The following is a 23,972-nucleotide window of genomic DNA, read 5'->3' on the forward strand; positions in this document are numbered from 1 at the left end:
ACCTATGAAACCCTGCTCCTGGCCCTAACTCCTATCCGTATGGGCACCTCTCGATGGTGGAGATGCCCATACACAGGAACCTAGAAAACCCTGGTGGCCCTCAGATGCCCTAGACTTATGACAGGGCAGAGACAACCTGCTCCTTCCCTGGTGAAGGAACCAGCGTCTCACTGAGGCCTAGTAAACAACAGAGACAAGCGGAACACTTAGCTTCTAAGGATGATGGATGATCATGACTTCAACTAGAACCACACTCCAGCTCTTCCAACACCAAATGAAACTATCCAGAGCAAGGAGTGATGGGTGGAGTCCAACTAAATAGGGGAAGGTAAAGGTCACATGATCCACACCTGAACAGGAGGTGTGGACATACAAGCAACACACAGACAAAGTGAAACCAAAAGATGCTGTCAGATCACTAATGAGCAGATAATCTTTCAGATCTTCTCAAACCTGTCACCAGTGTGACAGTACCCCCCCCCCTTCTACGGGTGACCTCTGGGCACCTAGGACCAACCTTATCAGGATGAGCTCTGTGGAATGCTCTCACCAGACGACTAGCATTAACATCGGTCGCTGAAACCCACATCCTCTCCTCTGGTCCGTACCCTCTCCAATGAACGAGATACTGGAGGGATCTCCGGAGAACTCGGGAGTCCACAATCCTGCTGATCTGAAATTCCAAATTGCCGTCCACCATGACAGGAGTGGGAGGCAAGGAGGACGACTCAACAGGTTCAACACATTTCTTTAACAACGATTTATGAAATACTTTATGGATTTTTAATGCCTGAGGAAGTTCAAAACTGAAGGCTACAGGGTTAAAAATGGCAGTGATCTTATATGGACCAATAAATCTTGGTCCCAACTTCCAAGAAGGTACCTTAAGTTTAATGTTTCTTGTAGACAGCCACACAGAATCACCCACTCTCAGGTCCGGACCACTCATACGTCTCCTGTCAGCCGCACGCTTATACCTGTTGCCCATCTTTTCCAGGTTATTTTGGATTTTCCGCCAAATAGAAGACAAAGAAGAGGAAAATCGTTCCTCCTCAGGAATGCCGGAATTATGAGCACCAGAAAATGTACCAAACTGTGGATGGAACCCATATGCCCCAAAAAACGGCGACTTATCAGTGGATTCCTGTCTACGGTTATTTATAGCAAACTCAGCTAACGACAAAAATGAAGACCACTCTTCCTGATTCTCTGAAACAAAACATCTCAAGTAAGTCTCCAGATTCTGATTAGCGCGCTCCGTCTGTCCGTTCGACTGAGGATGAAAAGCCGAAGAGAAGGACAATTGTACACCCAGACGAGTACAGAACGCTCTCCAGAATCTGGAAACAAACTGAGTCCCTCTATCGGACACCACATCAATGGGAATGCCATGTAGTTTCACGATGTTGTCGACAAACACCTGCGCAAGAGTTTTAGCATTGGGTAGACTAGGTAATGCAATAAAGTGCACCATTTTACTAAAACGATCGACAACCACCAGAATCACAGTCTTTCCTAAAGAATTCGGTAAATTCGTGATAAAATCCATAGACAAATGGGTCAAAGGTCTGGACGGGATGGGCAATGAAAGCAGAGATCCGGAAGGCCGAGTATGAGTCACCTTAGCACGTGCACAGGTACCACAGGCTGACACATAGTCCTCAATACACTTACGCAACCCCGGCCACCAGAATCTGCGAGAGATGAGATTGATAGTCAATCTGCTCCCAGGTTGCCCAGCAATCACCGTACAGTGATGTTCCTCGAACACCTTGTGACGTAATTCGGGGGGAACAAACAATTTCCCCTGAGGACAAGAGTCTGGAGCATCCTCCTGTGCCTCCAACACCCTGGCCTCGAGATCAGGGTAAAGAGCGGAAATTACTACTCCTTCAGATAAAATGGGACTAGGGTCATTAGACTCTGCCCCCCAGGAAAGCTACGTGACAAAGCATCCGCCTTGACGTTCTTAACCCCAGGGCGGTAAGTGACGATGAAGTTAAATCTGGTGAAAAACAGTGACCATCTGGCCTGCCTTGGGTTCAGTCGCTTAGCCGACTCCAAGTAGGCCAGATTCTTGTGATCCGTAATTACCGTAATAGGATGAATTGCTCCTTCCAACCAATGCCGCCATTCCTCGAACGCCAACTTAATGGCCAGCAATTCTCTATTCCCCACATCATAATTCCTTTCAGCAGTCGAAAGTTTTTTAGAGAAAAATGCACATGCGCGCCATTTACTGGGTGAAGGACCCTGCGACAATATTGCTCCTACCCCAACCTCTGACGCGTCAACCTCAACAATAAATGGCTGAGACACGTCCGGTTGCACCAGAATAGGGGCCAAAGCAAAACATTCTTTCACAGCAGAAAAGGCCTGCAATGCCGCATCAGACCAGATAGAAATATCAGCACCCTTCCTAGTCATGTCTGTTAAAGGTTTAACCACCGATGAATAGTTCAAGATAAATTTACGGTAGTAGTTGGTAAACTCCAAAAACCGCATAAGAGCTTTCAGATTTTCGGGTCGATCCCAGTCCAACATAGCACGGACCTTCTCGGGATCCATACGAAAACCTGAGGATGATGGCAGGTAACCCAGAAATTGCACTTCCTGTACAGCAAATACACACTTTTCCATCTTAGCATACAACTTATTTTCTCTTAGGATCTGTAACACCTGTTTCACATGATCCTGATGAGTCTCCATATTAGGCGAATAAATTAGGATGTCATTAAGGTATACAACGACAAACCTCCCCACCAGATGATGAAAGATGTCATTGACAAAGTGTTGAAAAACCGCAGGAGCATTGGTTAACCCAAAGGGCATGACCAGGTTTTCAAAATGACCCTCAGGGGTATTAAAAGCGGTCTTCCACTCATCCCCCTCCTTAATCCTTATCAGATTATATGCCCCCCTCAGATCCAATTTAGAGAACACCTTGGCACCAGCAATCTGACTAAACAAATCCGGAATCAAAGGAAGGGGGTAAGGATCACGGACGGTAATACGATTGAGCTCACGGAAGTCCAGACATGGTCTCAGGGTACCATCCTTTTTCTTTACAAAGAAAAATCCAGCAGCCACTGGGGACTTGGATGGTCTAATATGTCCCTTTGCCAAACTCTCGGTGATATACTCTCGAATAGCCTTTCTTTCGGGTTCCGAAAGATTATACAACTGAGATTTGGGCAATTTAGCTCCAGGAATAAGATTAACGGGACAGTCATACTCCCGGTGTGGAGGCAACTCCTGATTACCATTCTCAGAAAACACATCAGAAAATTCAGAAATGAACGAGGGTACAGTTTTAGTGGTAACCATAGAGAACGATGCATTAAGACAGTTGTCCATGCAAAAATCACTCCACTCGAAAATCTGTCTCGCTTGCCAATCGATGTTAGGGTTATGTTTGCTTAACCATGGTAAGCCCAACACCAACGGAGCAGGCAGACCCTCCAACACATAACAGGAGATAGATTCCTGATGCAAATCACCCACTCTTAAATGAATGTCATTCACTACCTGCGACAGGCATTTTTGGGCGAGAGGTGCTGAGTCAATTGCAAAGACAGAAATACTATTCTCTAATGCATTAGTAGTCAACCCGTAAATGCGTACAAACTGTCCATCAATCAAGTTAATTCCTGCCCCACTGTCGATAAATGCTTTGATTTTCACAGTTTTGGACTCTAGCGCCACTTCGGCTGACAGGAGAAAACGGCTACTACCAGTAAATGACAAAAGTAGATTTTCTTGCTGCCCACCCACACTTCCAATAGTAATTTGGGGATTAAACTTTTTTTTCTTTGATTTACACCTTGATGCTGCAAGTACGGACAAATATTCACAAAATGTCCCTTCTTGCCACAACAAAAGCAGACTCCTTTCACATGACCCAAGCTTTTGCGAGGAGTAGCTCCTACTAACTGCATAGGCTCATCACAAGGCACAACCACCTGAGTCTCTCCACCATAAGTGTCAAAGGAAGCAGTACCCTTATTGGACAGTACGTTCTGAAGGTGAGGACCCCTAGATCTCTCCCTCAGGCGTCTATCAAGACGTACAGCAAGGGACATAGCTGCTTCCAATGACTCAGGATTTTCGTGAAAAGCCAATGCGTCCTGCAGTCTCTCAGAGAGACCCTGGCAGAATTGGCTACGTAGAGCAGAATCGTTCCACTCTGTATCCGTAGCCCATCTCCTAAATTCAGAGCAAAAGGTCTCCGCAGAACGTTCTCCCTGCCGCAAACCCCGTAACTTGGTCTCGGCCTGAGAGATCCGATCCGGGTCATTATAGATTAGACCCAAGGCTCTAAAGAATTCATCTACCGACCGGAGGGACGGTGATCCAGTCGGCAGAGAAAAAGCCCAAGATTGTGCGTCCTCTTTAAGTAATGAAATAATCATACCCACACGTTGACACTCATCACCAGAAGAGTATGGACGAAGCCTAAAATATAATTTACATGACTCCCTGAACCGGATGAAATTGTTACTACCCCCGGAAAACCTGTCCGGGAGAGCTGCCTTCGGTTCAGGGCAGGCCTGGAATCCACCATCGGAACCAGCCTCCTGTGGGCTCTGAATTTGCAAAATCATCGCACGGAGGTCTGCTACCTCCAAAGTCAGATTCTCCATCTGTTCGACCAGTGCAGTCATAGCATCCATAGCTGCAAAGATCAGAACAAAAAATGGCGGTATGAGCTCTGGATAATGTCTCGGATGTATAGGGGAGAACACCAAAAGACAACAAGACGGAAGGGAAAAGACACTAGGCCTCACCGCTAGGGAAGGAAAAGGGTCACCACCTATGAAACCCTGCTCCTGGCCCTAACTCCTATCCGTATGGGCACCTCTCGATGGTAGAGATGCCCATACACAGGAACCTTGAAAACCCTGGTGGCCCTCAGATGCCCTAGACTTATGACAGGGTAGATACAACCCGCTCCTTCCCTGGTGAAGTAACCAGCGCCTCACTGAGGCCTAGTAAACAACAGGGGGGGGAATACAAAACACAACAAGCAGAACACTTAGCTTCTAAGGATGATGGATGATCAGGACTTCAACTAGAACTACACTCCAGCTCTTCCAACACCAAATTAAGCTATCCAGAGCAAGGAGTGATGGGTGGAGTCCAACTAAATAGGGGAAGGTAAAGGTCACATGATCCACACCTGAACAGGAGGTGTGGACATACAAGCAACACACAGACAAAGTGAAACCAAAAGATGCTGTCAGATCACTAATGAGCAGATAATCTTTCAGATCTTCTCAAACCTGTCACCGGTGTGACACAGTACTCTTTTTATGTGCAGAGAGCAAGTCTTCTTTGTCCAAAAACCTATTGTAAAGCTTCTACAGTTCATAAGTATGCAATAGACATATTTTCCAACATCACCAGCAGCATATAATTTACCACATACTCAGCAAAATTGCAAATTTTTCTTTCTAAAAACCTGTTGCACTGTTTCTACAGTATATACATGTGCAATAAGCATATTTTAGGGCATCAAAATCAGTGTCTATTTCTGACACACCCATGAGGTATCCAGTTGGGCCTTGCGACGGCTCAGTGTGTAATTAAAAACGTTGTCCACCATGCATTTACCTATAGCCACATATGTCATAGTCACTCTGACATTATTTGCTATTGGTGACTTTGCATTAAAAAACATGAAAGGGGAGAAACAGACACAGAGAGACAAACTATAAAAAAATAAAAAAATAAAGTCAAGATAGAAAAGCATGAGTCCTAGAAGAGCTCAAAGTGCAATACACAAATTTTCTGGCCAATTGGAGCACTTTCAGGGTAGAATCGATTTGGACCCAAACAGAATTTTCTGACTGATTTGTTTAATTTGTTACCCGGTATGACCCATTTAGTTACTAATGTAACTTTTCCTATCAGTTTTGACAGTCTTAGGGGCTGTTCACATCTTGTTTTTGCTGTACGTCAAGCAGATACGTTAGTAAACAGAAAAAACATAGAAATGTATGGCTTGACGTCCCCATAGACTATAATTAGGCAAACGTAGTTCAAAAGTAGACACTTCTGACACCATTTGTTACTGTTTACGTTTCTTTAGGTTTTTATCCAGATACTTCCTACTTCCTTTGATACACTTCACATATTTATTTAAAAAAGAAAGGTTTCACAAAAATGTATACGTTTTTTTTCAAAAACGGACACAAACATATTAAAATGTATGCACAACCTTCAAATGTATACATAATTGCATATGTTTGTGTACGCTTATTTACTGTTTGTCTAAACCTATCCGCTTCATGAACAGCAAAAACGAGTTGTGAACTAGTCCTTAGACAGTATTGGGACATATTTTACTCATAAGGGTGGTAGTTATATCCAGTTATCAAATTATTTATACATTATGAGGAGAAATAACAGAATTTTAAGAGAAGATCCTTCATCACTTCTCTTTAATGGAGGATACAAGATTTCACTAAAACGGACTTGTCAGGAGAGTTCACTTTAGTCAATTAATAGAATTGGGTGGACGTGGACTCATGTGATCTGTCCAGGTAATAATGCTATCTGTTCGCATTGGCTGAGAAGAATTAATCTTTCTAAATCCTGTATGTATATGTCTAAAGCACCTAGCAGCTCCTTTGACATGAATTTTTTTAAAGGGATCTCTGTCCTGTTTATGTCACAACAATCTTTACAATACGTGAGCTATAAGCCTCTATGAAAAGCACAGGCATGCAGATGAGGATTATTTTAAGTATTAGTATTTTTATCCGTTCATAGGAATTATGTCTAATTTGCATTTAATATTATATAGAAAATACAGCTAAATCCATGCACATTGCTGCACTGACTGATTCTATTAACCAGTCATACTAAGCAACGTATTACTACAGATTCCTTTTCTGGCTATTAAACTGTTTATTGCTATTTATTTTCCTTGATTAGATATCTGTTCAGAGGATTGCTGTGTGCTTATGCTATTTTCGGTCATCCATTATCCCTTCAACATCCACCAGTGAAATAAACAGGATTTTCAATGTATATTTCAAAGTAAAGGATGAATATTGAGCATATCAAATCTGAAAGCTTTTGATATTACAGTAACAATCCAGCTCATTTTTCACATTTAGACATATGGGTGAAAAGGGATTTCTCCATTTAATTTAAAATATTATAAAATGCATGAAATGCATATTGGAAATTAATCTATGCTATCGGACATCAAAGGGAAAGCTACTTTTGTGATTTCCAATTTTAAACATAGAAAAAAGCAAATTGCAGTAGTTTCATAAATTTTTGTGTTTATTTAGGGTTACACAGGAAATACCATGCTGTATACGTGTACTGTACAATAAAGGATGCACCATCTGCAAACATTAAAACTTCATTCCAGTACAGTAACTGCATATATGTAATGGTCGCGTACACACACACACAGGGGGGAGGGAAGTGACCACTGCGCTCCACCCTTACCCCTGGCCCTGCCTACTTGCCTCGCGAGTCCTAATGACAGCGGACAACTGGAGGGCAATCCCTAACTTGGAATAAGTGCAGGGATGACAGACAGACAAACAACAGGATGTGAACGGACCGAGTCAATACCAGGAAAGCTACAAAGTAGCCGGGGTCATAAATACCAGGAGAGACGTGAAGTACCAAAGGAGTCAGCAGAGGACCGTCCGGAGGAGGCTGGGGTCAGAATACTAGGAGAGCAGCAAAGTACACAAGGAGCAGGATCGTCAGGAATTCAGCAGGAGGTAAGTACGCCAGGAAAGACCAAATCACAGGTGGAACCTAAATTAACAGGCAACCTGTGGCCAGCAGGCTGCCTGTATTTATAGTGGGGAATGAGGGTCATGTGACGTGGCCAGCGTCACATGACCGACAGACCAACCAGTCGAGCACCGAGTGATCAGCTCGGCGCTCAAGGCAGACTTAGGAGCAGGGAGCCACCCAGCTAGTAAAGCCGCCCTGGGAATGAGGTAATACACAGATCCTCGTTCCCGAAGCTAAGCAGCAAGTCTGCGGCTAATGGGGGACCGAGTGCACCTTCGGAACCCCGTTACAATATAGCTTCATTAGTTTTACATTTCTATGGCCACTTTTTCTTCTTCTTGCTATTCTAGGGTAGTCCACCTATTTTCCAGGTGGAATGACCAGTGTAACGGATCACCTGGCACCCCGACTGAGTACCTCCGTTGACATATGCTCCTATCGTTTCCTGAGGTTTCCAAGCACTCTGGCAGACACCACAATCACCGAACCGAAGAAGCATATAAATCCTCTCAAGCATATGAATGCTGTAGACAGTTGAATAGGAACCCATACGAATAGGTTTACACTCCTAGCAGTCAAACTGGAACAGCATACAATAAATCCTCCCCCAAGAATGAGACGACACTTCACTTTGAGGTTTAAAACAGGAACACTTTATTGAGGGCTACCCGCCCGAATTTATGTAGGTCCCCATCTGGTGTACACGCCCCTAGGGGACCAGAAGGAAGACTGTGACACAGGACAGATACGTAGCAACTCAGGATACTCAGACACAACACATCCCCACAATGCATCATGGTTTCCTCCTCTCTGCCCTTGAGACACCCGAGGAGCAATTCAATTATCTCTCAGGACAAAGGGAAATCGCCAATACACATGTGGGGACAACAGGACAGAAATCACCATTTAAACATACAATGTCACAACCCTTACAGTAAACACAGACATTTAACATATCCCCAGATAGCTCAAGTCTGAATGCATATCATTAGGTGAATGGCACTCAAAATACACGAATACAATAAAATTAGCTATCTGGGTACCCTCACATAACATACAACAAAATTCCAAAGACAGAAAAATACATGAACTTATATAACTATGCCCAAATATTGCATTCAAGCGTACAAATTTACCAGGGGCATAGTCAGCAGGTAGGAGGCGGGTAGCCAGGCCTCTCCAATGCCCAGTGGCGAGGCGGGTTCCGCCACAACCAGCATTTTGTTAAAAGTAGTTGAAAGTAGTTGAAACTACTACGGTCACTGGACATTTTTTAACTATTACACTTTTCGATGCTAACTGGGAGGGTTTAGATCTCTACTAGAAATGAGCGAAGCATTGGAAATTTCAATTCGGCTGCTTCACTGAATTTCACAAAGTAACTTGTCATGAAGCGCATTTCTTTGTAAGTAGTGGGTCCAATGAAAGGGAGCGGCGAGTGCACCGCCCTCCTCATTGTACCTCTTAGATGCCGTGTTAATACATAATCACGACATCTGATGTACATAACACGGTGTAAAATTTAAAAAAATAATACCTTATCCATTTGCTTGTGACGGGCCATCCTCCACCATCTTGCTTGAAGATCTGGCTCAAAATCTTGCGCAGCACAAGATGACGTCATTACGCCTCTGGTATGATGCCTCATACGTTACCACTCATGAGATTTCGGCCAAGACCTTTAAGCAAGATGGCGGCGGCCGGCCCGTCGCAAGCAAATGGATCAGGGAAGTATAATTTTTTTTTTGTTTTTTTGCATTTCAGGTTAAATTGATTCGCTACCAAGAAGCGCGAGGAAATTCAGCTTTACAGGAAATCAAATTTATCCTGACATTCGGATCGAAGTCCACTTCCTGGACTTTGATTTGTTCAACATTAATCTCTACCATTATATCAAAAGATCAAATTGACATATAAAAAGGGGGACATTAGTTAGACTAGCATATAACATACAGATTTTATCCTGACCACGGCTGGCATCAGACGTGCGACAATTTTTAAAAGGGTCAAACCTTTAATAATTGGGGCACATCTGTACAGGTTTGTGCGCTGAAACAGAAATTTAAAACAGAAAGCTGGTGGACATTCCTGCTATAATCCATGCCCATTTTCTCGAGTAAATTATAAAAAATATGACTGCCCTGCACCACACTCTATCTGTCCCACTCCGCACACGTTTTGGAAAAGCGGTAAGGGGACTGCAAACCTCCAATAAGTTTCAAAAGTTTGCGCAAGTATGACATGCACAAAAATTTTGTTGCCATTTCTTTTGTGTATAGTGGATAATAAATGACCCCCTTGGAGTATAAGCCTTTTATGCGTGGTCCACTCTTCTTTTTTCTTATTGTTTGGTCATTGTTTGGATTTTATGTGTGTGGTAGAACAAATGAAAAGTGGTTCAAAATATGTTGGTGCTATATAAAGATTAATATTATAGCTGAAGAAATGCAAGATCAATAACAAAGAAAGATTGTAGTTGGGTTTTTGTAATAGTTTATTCCTTAGACTGGGTTTTTAATGGAATGGTTGAATGGTGGGAGTGGGCCTGTTATTTTAATTCTCTTTAGTACTGGGTTTGTCTAATCTTCTCTTTAAAGTGGTTGTCCCCCAAGGTACCATCCAATCCCCTAAGCACATGATAAAGCATAGTGAAGAAGTATCTGATCAGTTGGTGTCTGAATGCTGATATCTCATCGTTTATGAAAATGGGGGTCCTATGTTCCCTGAATAAAAGGAGCCAAGAATGCCAAAAGGAGCCGGTATGGGAAGTCTGCCTTATGGAGCACTGTGTTGTTGAACTGATGTTTAGGTGACGAAACCCAATGTGTTACTTTTACTTAGCGTCCAGATGGACAGGTGCTTAATTGTTATGTTATTTGGTTGGAAAGCATCTGCATAAAACTTTTGTGCTGGTTTGGACTCAATAATGCTACATTTTGATTTTGCCAGTGAGGTTTCATTGCTAAACATACCACCATGCACAGAGAAATTCATACAAGAGATAATTTATATGTAGTCATTATGTCATGGAAACAGCAAACAAAAAATGGCAGCACACTATGGATTAGGTATTATTCTGGGTGAAAGTGGTACTATACCTATACATGAAAAATGGAAGGTCTTTGCACATATTTTTGATCATACATGTATCAGGCCCATCTACCAACAACAAGGTGGCTTCTACAGGTGGGTACCTAACACTAACAGAACCGCCTTTCCTGGGCCTAACTTAAGCCTACAATGTTCAGGGTGGTGTAGGAACCAGCTATATTTATACTCTGCTTAGAAGCCCTGGCCAGATGGGCAGGGAGTGCTCAATCTAAAGAAGGGAGCTGCTCTCCAAGCACACTGCAAGAAAATTTAGACTAGCACATCCAAAGTCCCAGGTGCATCCACAAAGTTAATATACAAATAGCAAACAAAATATGGCAGCACACTGTTATACATGCAAACAGTAGAACAGTAGAAGTAGGGATCATTCTGGATTAAAGTGGTACAATATCTACTATGCATAAAAAATAGAAGCTATTTGTGTACATTTTTGATCAAACGTGTGTCGGGCCCATCTACCAATGTTGGCCAGGGCTTTTCATGGCTTCTAAACAGACTATAAATATAGCTGGGTCCTACACCACCTTGAACATTGTAGGCTTAGGTTAGGTCCAGGAGTGTTAGGCACCCATCTGCAGAAGCCACCTTGACGTTGTTGAGTCAAAAATTATCCACACTTTGGCTGTAGAATTTATTTTGATCAATTTTCATAAAAATAAAAAAAAACATCATTGTTTGACATACTCTCTTTGCTTTTCAATACATTTTGTCCATCTGTCAACAAGCTTTTGTATTGGCTCAATTAAAAATCTTTTAGGCTAAGCTACTTGCCACAAGTGCACCCTCTTGGATTATTTCATAGGCAGAGCCAAGGTTGATTTGCCACATAATCCACTGTAACGCATCAATCCAATAGAATTAGTTAAATTGCACGCTAAATTTCATCAGTCGTGGACATGGGCAGGTGTCCAGCTTCATCTTCATGGCTGACACTAGTGTGACCTCCCTTGAACTTCTCTATCCATTCATACACACCTCTTCTCGACAAAACACTTTTTCCATACTGTACATAAAGTCTCAGACCCCCCAAAAACAAATCACTGCACACTGCTCTTCTTTCATGCAACGCACAAGCAGGGCAGCCATTGTTTCTCACCCTGCAGTCACAAATGAAGTGACGTAACATGTTCAAACCTGCACAGAGTGACTAGGGAGATTATGTGGAAAAATTTGGTATTTGTCTTTTCTAAAAGTTGATTAAAATAAATTATTGACCCTCGTATGTTGCTAATGTTTCAGTCTACATTTACTTCCCAGGGATGGGGATTATCCATGTTTTTTTTTCTAACAATGAGAAACAGATTCACATGTAGTCACATGGAGATGGCAACCTACCTACATATGTAACAGTTCACCTGCTACCTTTCATACAACCCCCACAATAAAGTGGAGGAAAATATAGGCAAATGAAATATGGACAATTTGGTCAATGATAAATTCAGTTTGTCTGTTGTCTCTCATCTTAATTTCTTACCTCAGCAAATAAAGGTAAAGCACAGATGAAGATATGATAAAAATCATTGTATATATCAGCAAAGTGATGAGAATGCCAGGAGTACCAGACCGCTCTATTCGAATAAACAACCAGTAGAGTTTTGCTGCATCTGCTATGGGCTTCTCTACACTGTAAGAAAGTCTCTACAACATAAAATATGAATAAACAATGTTCAAAAAATTCATCGTTAGGCTTCTTTCACACTAGCGTTAATATTTTCCGGTATTGAGATCCGTCATAGTGTCTCAATGCTGGAAAAAAAATGCTTCCGTTTTGTCTCCATTCATTGTCAATGGGGACAAAACGTAACTGAACATTCTCATACCGGAGAGCAAACTGCAGCATGCTGCGGTTTGCTTTCCGTCCTGGGATGCGGAGCAAGACGTTATGCATTCTGTAGTTGGACAATAGTAAAAAGCTAGGGAGTGAGTTCATTATTTTGTATTATACACTCAAGAATGCTATGTTTTTATTTGAGGAAGACTGTTTTAGGCTACTTTCACACGGCAGGGTTTAGCAAAAAACGCTTCCGCTACTGATAATACAACCATCTGCATCCTATATGAACGGATCTGGTTGTATTATCTTTAACATACCAAAGACGGATCCGTCATGAACTTCATTGAAAGTTAATGGGGAACAGATCCGTTTTCTATTGTGTCAGAGAAAACTGATCCGTCCCCATTGACTTGCATTGTGGGTCATGAAGGATCTCTTCCTCAAATAAAAACATAGCATACTTGAGTGTATGATACAAAATAATGAACTCACTCCCTAGCTTTTTACTATTGTCTAACTACAGAATGCATAACGGTACACAAAATTATTCATTAAAAAAACAGACTTCAAAGGGGTATTCCCATGTCATGCACAGGCGCAGCTCTCACCACTCACTTCAATGGGTCTTCCAAAAATAGTGGAGTAAGCACACTGGGCTTTTTTCAGAAGTCAATATATAGAGACTCTCATATGCAGCCAGAGCTCCATTCACAGTGGTGCAAGATGGGCTCTGTTTTTGAGAAAGGGAGGGGGGTACCAGAAGTGGGACCTAAACCTTTTGAACTTCATGGCACATCCTGGCACTGCGGCCTCCTCACAGCTAATCAAGCACAGCTCTGTACATTGCATAGTGGCTGCGCTTGGTATTGCAGGTCAGGCCTGTTCAATTGAACAGGACTAAGCTGTACATAGGCCATGTGACTAATGAACATGACATCACTGGTCAAGGAAGAGACCATAGCACTCAACAGGCCTCTGCAAACAGCTGATATTTTACTCCGCAAATCTCCTTTTAACTAATTGCCATGATTTACAATACAGGATATAAAAGTAAATCAACTATTAACCACCTCCGGACCGCCTAACGCAGATTCGCGTTCCGGAGGTGGCAGCGCTGCGCACAGTCACGCATATACGCGTCATCTCGCGAGACGCGAGATTTCGCTCCAAGCCGGCCCGCGCATGCGCATCGCGGGCCGGCAAAAGTTAAAGAACAAGTTAGTCACCAGCCTGCCAGCAACGATCATTGGCTGGCAGGCTGGCGATTTTTAAAAAATCCAATCACAAGCCATATAACAGATCATATTAGTAAATATGATCTGTTATATGGCTTCTCTGCTCCTGTGCTGGTCCTTTTCGTCGGTTGGATCCAGCACAGGAGCAGACTGAACTGTGAGTAGCACCAACACTACACCTTAGCCCCAGATCACCCCCCTGCACCCCAATTAACCCTTTGATCACCCCTTTGATCGCCCCTGTCAATCACCAGTGAAAGGAAAAAAAGTGATCAGTGTAAACTGTCACTTTTTTTTTTTCACTAGTATTGGCTGTTAGGTTTTAGGGATAGTTTAGGCCCCTTGGTTAGGTAGTTAGCGTCAGTTAGCGCCCACCCCACCGCACCGCAGTCACTTTTATTCGCTGAATAGCGTATCGCTAATCAGCATTTGTACTTTTATAGTATCTGTAAGTGATCAAAACTGATCACGGTCAGATCTATAATAGTATTAGTGTCACTTTAGTTCGCCCTCCACCCAAAACGCAGTGTTTGCCCGATCAGGCCTGATCGGTCGCCCACACGTGCGTTCACCCACGCCCGCCCCACCGCAGTGACAAAAAATATATATTTTTTGATCACTGCACATTCATTTTACACGCACTGCGGCGATAAAAAAATCAGTTTTGATATTTTTTATCAACCGCAGCGGCCTCCGGTACTTCGCTAGCCTCCCCTTTGTAAGACAGGTTTGCTTTTTTTCTTGGGTAGTCTCAGGGAATACCCCTAAATTTAGTAGTCCAAAATGTCAAACAGGGGGTATTCTTCTGAAGAGGCCTACAGGATTCTGACCCAGTCGGATGAGGAGTGGGAACCCTCATCTGATGAATCTAGCGGGTCAGAATATGAACCTGTGGAAAGCAGTGGCTCTCTGACCCAAAGTTCGGACGAGGAGGTGGAGGTCCCTGGCAGCACCAGGCGTACCCGGCCCCATGTCGCTAGACCACAGGTTATGCAGGATCCGCTTCAAGAGCAGCAGAGTGGGGCTGTCGCTGCCGGATCACGTGGTGAGGCATACACCAGCAGCGCAGCCCTCCCTGGACCTAGTACCAGCACTGCCGTACAACATGGTGACGTGGCGAGCACCAGAAGGGCAGTTGAAGCTGGTACGGTGGCACGTGCACTAGTTACCCCGTCGCAGCCACCGCAAAGACAGGCCCGTAGAGCCCCTAGAATCCCTGAGGTGCTGGCAAACCCTGATTGGCAGTCACCAACTTCAGCCGCACCTGTAGTTCCCCCTTTCACCGCCCAGTCTGGAGTTCGGGTTGAGACGGCTCAAATCGGTTCGGCCCTGGGATTTTTTGAGCTGTTCTTGACTGCGGAGCTCTTGGACTTAGTCGTGGCAGAGACCAACCAGTATGCCACACAATTTATATCCGCCAACCCGGGAAGCTTTTATGCCCAGCCTTTCCGGTGGAAACCAGTCCAAGTTTCCGAAATTAAAATTTTTTTGGGCCTTCTCCTCAACATGGGCCTGACAAAAAAGCATGAATTGCGGTCATATTGGTCAACGCACCCGATTCATCACATGCCCATGTTCTCTGCTGCTATGTCCAGGGCACGATTTGAGGCCATCCTCCGTTTCCTGCATTTTAGCGACAACACCACCTCCCGTCCCAGAGGCCACCCAGCTTTTGACCGGCTCCACAAAATTCGGCCCCTCATAGACCATTTCAACCAGAAATTTGCAGATTTGTATACCCCCGAGCAAAACATCTGCGTAGACGAGTCCCTAATACATTTTACCGGGCGCCTTGGCTTCAAACAGTACATCCCAAGCAAGCGTGCCCGGTATGGGGTCAAATTGTATAAGCTCTGTGAAAGGGCCACAGGCTATACCCACAAATTTCGTGTCTATGAGGGAAAAGATCAGACCCTGGAGCCGGTCGGTTGCCCTGACTACCTGGGGAGCAGTGGGAAGACAGTCTGGGACTTGGTGTCACCCTTATTCGGCAAGGGGTACCATCTTTATGTGGACAATTTTTACACAAGTGTGGCCCTCTTTAGGCATTTGTTTCTAGAACGGATTTGCGCCTGTGGCACCGCGCGAACTAGTCGCGTGGGCTTCCCCCAACGGCTTGTAACCACCCGTCTTGCAAGGGTGCAGAGGGCTGCCTTGTGTAACGAAGAACTGCTCGCGGTGAAATGGAGAGACAAGCGTGACGTTTACATGCTCTCCTCCATTCACGCAGACACGACAATCCAAATTGAGCGAGCAACCCGTGTCATTGAAAAGCCCCTCTGTGTCCACGACTATAATGCGCTCATGGGAGGGGTGGACTTCAATGACCAGATGTTGTCTCCGTATTTCGTTTCCCGCAGAACCAGACGCTGGTATAAGAAGGTGTCTGTATATTTAATTCAATTGGCGCTGTACAATAGTTTTGTTCTCTACAGTAAGGCTGGGAGAACACGATCTTTCCTCAAATTCCAGGAAGAGATCATCGAGAACCTCCTTTACCCAGGAGGTTCCGTGGCCCCATCCCCCAGTGTAGTTAGCCGTCTACACGAGCGACATTTCCCCAGTGTCGTTCCTGGTACCTCAACCCAACCGTCACCCCGAAAAAGATGTCGTGTCTGTAGCAGGAGTGGAATAAGGCGTGACACCCGCTATTTCTGTCCTGACTGTGCTGACCACCCTGCCCTATGCTATGGAGAGTGTTTCCGGAAGTACCACACACAGGTACACCTAGCATAGGGATTGCATCTCACAGGACAGGCACACAGGGCTATTAGGGCCCTTTTACTCTCAGCTGCTGCAAACCTCTCCTTTCACCTGGGATAAAGTGCATAACGTACTTCGCCACATCTTTGGGCGATTTGCGCTTTGCACATTGTCCCATGGGGAAGGAGAGGTTTGTTCTATAAAGGTAAAAAAAACTAAACCAAAAAAAAATTACCGGTAAGTAAAAAAGTTAAAAAAGTTTAAAAAAGTTAATATGTTCTGTTCTAAAGTTAATAAAGTTATTGCTTTGCGGCCTGGTTTTTTCTTTTTTGTTTTGTTTTTTTTACCTTCCAGGTGGACCAACCGATCGACCAGCTGCAGCACTGATGTGCATTCGGACAGAAGCATTGTGCTGCTGTCAGATTACACGCAAGTCGGTGTATGCGGCGCAGCAAGACGAGATTTCTCCTCTGCAGTAAAAGATATGTTTGCCGAGGCATATGAGCTGAGGAGGTGGCGGTGTTCATATACTTTGGCAAACACTTTGTATATATAAAAAAAAAAATCCCGGCAATGATTTATTCATCCACATCGATTGATGTGAATGGAGAAATCTGGTTTGCCAGGGCATACGAGCTGAAGTGGGTATGGATGTTGGGCGGAGCTCCTATGTCCTGGCAGACGCCTTTCCCCTCCTTTTTCTTTTTTTGGCAGAGATTTTTTCATCCACATTGATCGATGCGAATGAAGAAATCTGTGCCGTTCATTTTTTTCTTTCAGCCCAGAGGCTGAACGGAAAAAAAAAATCTCATTACCCGTATGCTCAATATAAGGAGAATAGCAGAAACTCCTAATGCTGGGCATACATGTAATGATTGCGGAGACCCTCAAATGCCAGGGCAGTACAAACACCCCACAAATAACACCATTTTGGAAAGAAGACACCCCAAGGTATTTGCTGAGGGGCATATTGAGTCCATGAAAGATTGAAATTTTTGTCCCAAGTTAGCGGAAAGGGAGACTTTGTGAGAACAAAATCCAAAAAATCAATTTCCGCTAACTTGTGCCAAAATTTTTTTTTTTCAATGAACTCGCCATGCCCCTCATTGAATACCTTGGGGTGTCTTCTTTCCAAAATGGGGTCACATGTGGGGTATTTATACTGCCCTGGCATTTTAGGGGCCCCAAAGCGTGAGAAGAAGTCTGGTATCCAAATGTCTAAAAATGCCCTCCTAAAAGGAATTTGGGCCCCTTTGCCCACCTAGGCTGCAAAAAAGTGTCACACATGTGGTATCTCCGTATTCAGCAGAAGTTGGGGAATATGTTTTGGGGTGTCATTTTACATATACCCATGCTGGGTGAGATAAATATCTTGGTCAAATGCCAACTTTGTATAAAAAAAATGGGAAAAGTTGTCTTTTGCCAAGATATTTCTCTCACCCAGCATGGGTATATGTAAAATGACACCCCAAAACACATTCCTTACCTTCTCCTGAGTACGGAGATACCAGATGTGTGACACTTTTTTGCAGCCTAGCTGGGCAAAGGGGCCCACATTCCAAAGAGCACCTTTCAGATTTCACAGGTCATTTACCTACTTACCAGACATTAGGGCCCCTGGAAAATGCCAGGGCAGTATAACTGCCCCACAAGTGACCCCATTTTGGAAAGAAGACACCCCAAGGTATTCCGTGAGGGGCATGGCAAGTTCCTAGAATTTTTTATTTTTTGTCACAAGTTAGTGGAAAATGATGATTTTTTTTTTTTTTTTTTTTTTTCATACAAAGTCTCCTATTCCACTAACTTGTGACAAAAAAAAAAAATTTCCATGAACTCACTATGCCCATCAGCGAATACCTTGGGGTCTCTTCTTTCCAAAATGGGGTCACTTGTGGGGTAGTTATACTGCCCTGGCATTCTAGGGGCCCAAATGTGTGGTAAGGAGTTTGAAATCAAATTCAGTAAAAAATGACCTGTGAAATCCAAAAGGTGCTCTTTGGAATATGGGCCCCTTTGCCCACCTAGGCTGCAAAAAAGTGTCACACATCTGGTATCTCCGTACTCAGGAGAAGGTGGGGAATGTGTTTTGGGGTGTCATTTTATATATACCCATGCTGGGTGAGAGAAATATCTTGGCAAAAGACAACTTTTCCCATTTTTTTATACAAAGTTGTCATTTGACCAAGATATTTATCTCACCCAGCATGGGTATATGTAAAAAGACACCACAAAACACATTCCTCAACTTCTCCTGAGTACGGCAATACCACATGTGTGACACTTTTTTGCAGCCTAGGTGGGCAAAGGGGCCCATATTCCAAAGAGCACCTTTCGGATTTCACTCGTCATTTTTTACTGAATTTGATTTCAAACTCCTTACCACACATTTGGGCCCCTAGAATGCCAGGGCAGTATAACTACCCCACAAGTGACCCCATTTTGGAAAGAAGAGACCCCAAGGTATTCGCTGATGGGCATAGTGAGTTCATGGAAGTTTTTATTTTTTGTCACAAGTTAGTGGAATATGAGACTTTGTATGAAAAAAAAAAAAAAAAAAAAAATCATCATTTTCCACTAACTTGTGACAAAAAATAAAAAATTCTAGGAACTCGCCATGCCCCTCACGGAATAGCTTGGGGTGTCTTCTTTCCAAAATGGGGTCACTTGTGGGGTAGTTATACTGCCCTGGCATTCTAGGGGCCCAAATGTGTGGTAAGGAGTTTGAAATCAAATTCTGTTAAAAATGACGAGTGAAATCCGAAAGGTGCTCTTTGGAATATGGGCCCCTTTGCCCACCTAGGCTGCAAAAAAGTGTCACACATCTGGTATCTCCGTACTCAGGAGAAGGTGGGGAATGTGTTTTGGGGTGTCATTTTACATATACCCATGCTGGGTGAGAGAAATATCTTGGCAAAAGACAACTTTTTCCATTTTTTTATACAAAGTTGTCATTTGACCAAGATATTTATCTCACCCAGCATGGGTATATGTAAAAAGACACCCCAAAACACATTCCTCAACTTCTCCTGAGTACGGGGATACCAGATGTGTGACACTTTTTTGCAGCCTAGGTGGGCAAAGGGGCCCATATTCCAAAGAGCACCTTTCGGATTTCACTCGTCATTTTTTACAGAATTTGATTTCAAACTCCTTACCACACATTTGGGCCCCTAGAATGCCAGGGCAGTATAACTACCCCACAAGTGACCCCATTTTGGAAAGAAGAGACCCCAAGGTATTCGCTGATGGGCATAGTGAGTTCATGGAAGTTTTTATTTTTTGTCACAAGTTAGTGGAATATGAGACTTTGTATGAAAAAAAAAAAAAAATCATCATTTTCCACTAACTTGTGACAAAAAATAAAAAATTCTAGGAACTCGCCATGCCCCTCACGGAATAGCTTGGGGTGTCTTCTTTCCAAAATGGGGTCACTTGTGGGGTAGTTATACTGCCCTGGCATTCTAGGGGCCCAAATGTGTGGTAAGGAGTTAGAAATCAAATTCTGTAAAAAATGATGAGTGAAATCCGAAAGGTGCTCTTTGGAATATGGGCCCCTTTGCCCACCTAGGCTGCAAAAAAGTGTCACACATCTGGTATATCCGTACTCAGGAGAAGGTGGGGAATGTGTTTTGGGGTGTCATTTTATATATACCCATGCTGGGTGAGAGAAATATCTTGGCAAAAGACAACTTTTCCCATTTTTTTATACAAAGTTGTCATTTGACCAAGATATTTATCTCACCCAGCATGGGTATATGTAAAAAGACACCCCAAAACACATTCCTCAACTTCTCCTGAGTACGGGGATACCAGATGTGTGACACTTTTTTGCAGCCTAGGTGGGCAAAGGGGCCCATATTCCAAAGAGCACCTTTCGGATTTCACTCGTCATTTTTTACTGAATTTGATTTCAAACTCTTTACCACACATTTGGGCCCCTAGAATGCCAGGGCAGTATAACTACCCCACAAGTGACCCCATTTTGGAAAGAAGAGACCCCAAGGTATTCGCTGATGGGCATAGTGAGTTCATAGAACTTTTTATTTTTTGTCACAAGTTAGTGGAATATGAGACTTTGTAAGAAAAAAAAAAAAAAAAAAATCATCATTTTCCGCTAACTTGTGACAAAAAATAAAAAGTTCTATGAACTCACTATGCCCATCAGCGAATACCTTAGGGTGTGTACTTTCAGAAATGGGGTCATTTGTGGGGTGTTTGTACTGTCTGGGCATTGTAGAACCTCAGGAAACATGACAGGTGCTCAGAAAGTCAGAGCTGCTTCAAAAAGCGGAAATTCACATTTTTGTACCATAGTTTGTAAACGCTATAACTTTTACCCAAACCATTTTTTTTTTACCCAAACATTTTTTTTTTATCAAAGACATGTAGAACTATAAATTTAGAGCAAAATTTCTATATGGATGTCGTTTTTTTTGCAAAATTTTACAACTGAAAGTGAAAAATGTCATTTTTTTGCAAAAAAATCGTAAAATTTCGATTAATAACAAAAAAAGTAAAAATGTCAGCAGCAATGAAATACCACCAAATGAAAGCTCTATTAGTGAGAAGAAAAGGAGGTAAAATTCATTTGGGTGGTAAGTTGCATGACCGAGCAATAAATGGTGAAAGTAGTGTAGGTCAGAAGTGTAAAAAGTGGCCTGGTCTTTCAGGGTGTTTAAGCACTGGGGGCTGAGGTGGTTAAAACTGTAGCTTATACATTGTAGCGTGGACTTTGTAATCCATAGCTACAGCAATCAATCAGATGTTCTGTTATCTCCCAAATACCACACATATGAAAAATTAGATTGATTCTTTTCTATGATTACTTGCTTATGTCTGATAGATTATTTGTAACTTTTGACAACTGATATGAGTGACTGATTAATGTTAGTAACACACAGCAAAAATAGAAAACCACTTTTCCCTTTTTTTAAATGACCATTACAGGAGTTATTTTAGTGACTTACCCCAAGGAATGAATCCACTATAAACACAGCCAAAGGGTCTAGCACAGTCCAGAGACCCAGAGCAATGATAAATTTTGACAAGATAGTGGGGAATGAGCGAAACAATATTTGACAGCTCCATCTTAGAAGAATCATTAGGAGCATTGACACATTTAAGGACATAGGTCCCACCACGACCATAAACAACTCTTCTCTTGTATGCATTAAAGAATGCTGATAGGTCAGCTCAACGGTATGAGGGTAAAATGTAAACCTGAGAATTCAAACAGATCAGGATTTTATTCATAATTTAAACAAATGAGATTGCTAAAGACAAAGATTTCAGGTTCATTAATGGTTTACCACACAATATTGTCCAATATTCCATACTAGATACATGAGATAATGATGTTATCTATAATAATCGAGTCATACACAGAAGTAGATTGACTATTGATGTTAATTATATAGAATCTTTTACTATACAATTTTTAGTATTCAACTATAATTTGATATTTTGTATACCGTATATCTACAGTACTTTCTTTGTCTAAATACACATGGGCTCAATGTGAGAAGCAGCGAGTTTTTCAAAGGTTTTAATATTGATTGTCAATCCTCTGGATAGGCCAATAATATCTGATCAGCAGGGGTCCAACACCCACACTCCCACAGATCAGCTGTTCTATCATAGCTTTTAAAATCCTGGAAAGCTACTCTGTCACATTGCAAAATCTGTAACAGAACCACCTCCCTCCCACCTATCTTACATCAATTATAGTACTGGTCTTCTCATATCAGGGGGGCTTCTTGGGACCTCTTGGCTTTAGGTCATGAGTGCTTTCATAACCTCTGCGCCCTGTATAGTTATGCCTTTTGTGGGATGTTGTGTCAAGACCAGAAGCTGTGCAACTGCTTAAATTTAAATAAACTACAAATAAAAGGCACGGGCATAGATATGTTAATTTTTTTACATGGATGACAAGTAGGATAACATATTGCTAATCTAACATCCAATGGTCAGGAAAGCTTACTGGTCTTATAACGACATAGTACTGAATAAGGTTATAACTAAGCATATAATTTTGCTTTTTTTTCTGAGATGTCCAAATAAAATAGAAAAAAAGTTTGTGAAATATGTCAAGCTTCTTCAATATCCTTGTGATTTAATACATGAAAATGTCTTAAAGGGGTTATGCCATGCTTAATGTAAAAAATGAAAATCAGACCTCATATAGTACATGCAAATCTCTTTCTAACAAACCTAGAGCCAGCCCTGTATCTCACATGGATCCAAAGATCTCCCCAGTCATTTTTCCAATTGCTGTGCTGGGCTCTTAGGTGTTTACTTTCCGCTGTCTCCCTATCACAGCTTATGGGATGTATCCTTTTTTACTGCACCTCTCTCCCTGTAAATATCCCAGCTTCTAACAGTAAACAAAGATTACACCTTGTTTGCTTTTGCATTGCAGCCATGGTAGCATGCACCTGAACTCCCTTTATACATAGTGTGGAGGTGTGGGTCTAACTCTCTTTTGCATTGTACATTTTGGGGGAATGGCTTCCCCTATTTAGGTCATGCTTTCCTGCCCATCTGCCTAGTGATTTTAATCAGAGTATTCCATAGCTGGATTCTACATTGTCCTGAAAAGTGAAGGCCAAAATCTCAAGTGAGGCAAATCTTTTAGTGTAGGACCCGTCTCTTAGAAGCCACCTTGTCGCTGGTAGATGGGCCCGACATATTCTTAATCAAAAGTATGCACAAAGATCTTGTTTTCATAGAGTAAGTATCGCAGTAATGTAGTTTACATTTATTCATGTTTTCAATGTTTGAATGTGTCTTTGTGAATAAAGCAGAGTGCTGCTACTTATAGTCCATTTTTGCTTTTGTACTGCAGCCATGGTAGCATGCACCTGAACTCCCTTTATACAGTTTGGAGGTGCTGGTATAACTCTTTATTTGCAACTTCTAACATTACACATGGCTAATGGCAGTAGGTGGACATGCATATTACTATACAGATTAAACACCAGGGGGCAACATTATAATGACGAAAGGGGAATGTACCACAACTGGAGCCTTTTGTAACAGAAAGTAACTAGTTTTTCATTTCGAATGATATTAAAATAACATTTAATAGTGGCATAATCCCTGTAAACTACTTGAATTTACACTATTAAGTGGGTTTCACACTGAATAAAGGCTCATTCACATGAGTATTGTAATTAGATTTTCTGTGTGTAGTGTAACTAAGGTAAAGGAGCAAAAGTGTCAAAGCACCTTTTATTTTTGGGGATAGATGATGATAGAGAAAAAAGAAAGTAGTACTCTATTAACTATAATGCTCTTTCTCTGTAGTTAAATATAAGCATAAAATAAACATAAAGATACCATTTTTCATAAATATATTATAAATAACAATGTAGCAAATT

At 42.4% G+C, this 23,972-nt stretch overlaps 1 protein-coding gene across 1 annotated transcript in view; it reads right to left on the bottom strand.

Annotated features, from left to right (window-relative positions):
* The window catches only part of LOC121002532, a 283,486-nt gene that overhangs the window by 141,355 nt on the left and 118,159 nt on the right, over positions 1-23,972 (bottom strand). Inside the window, exons 7-8 of the mRNA XM_040433977.1 lie at positions 21,561-21,813; positions 12,356-12,519 (exon numbers count right to left, since the gene is read on the bottom strand). Of these exons, the coding sequence (XP_040289911.1) occupies positions 12,356-12,519; positions 21,561-21,813 (417 nt within the window). The remainder of the gene's footprint in view (positions 1-12,355; positions 12,520-21,560; positions 21,814-23,972) is intronic.

Source organism: Bufo bufo, chromosome 5 (genome assembly GCF_905171765.1).
Source record: "Bufo bufo chromosome 5, aBufBuf1.1, whole genome shotgun sequence".
Taxonomy (NCBI): Eukaryota; Metazoa; Chordata; class Amphibia; order Anura; family Bufonidae; genus Bufo; species Bufo bufo.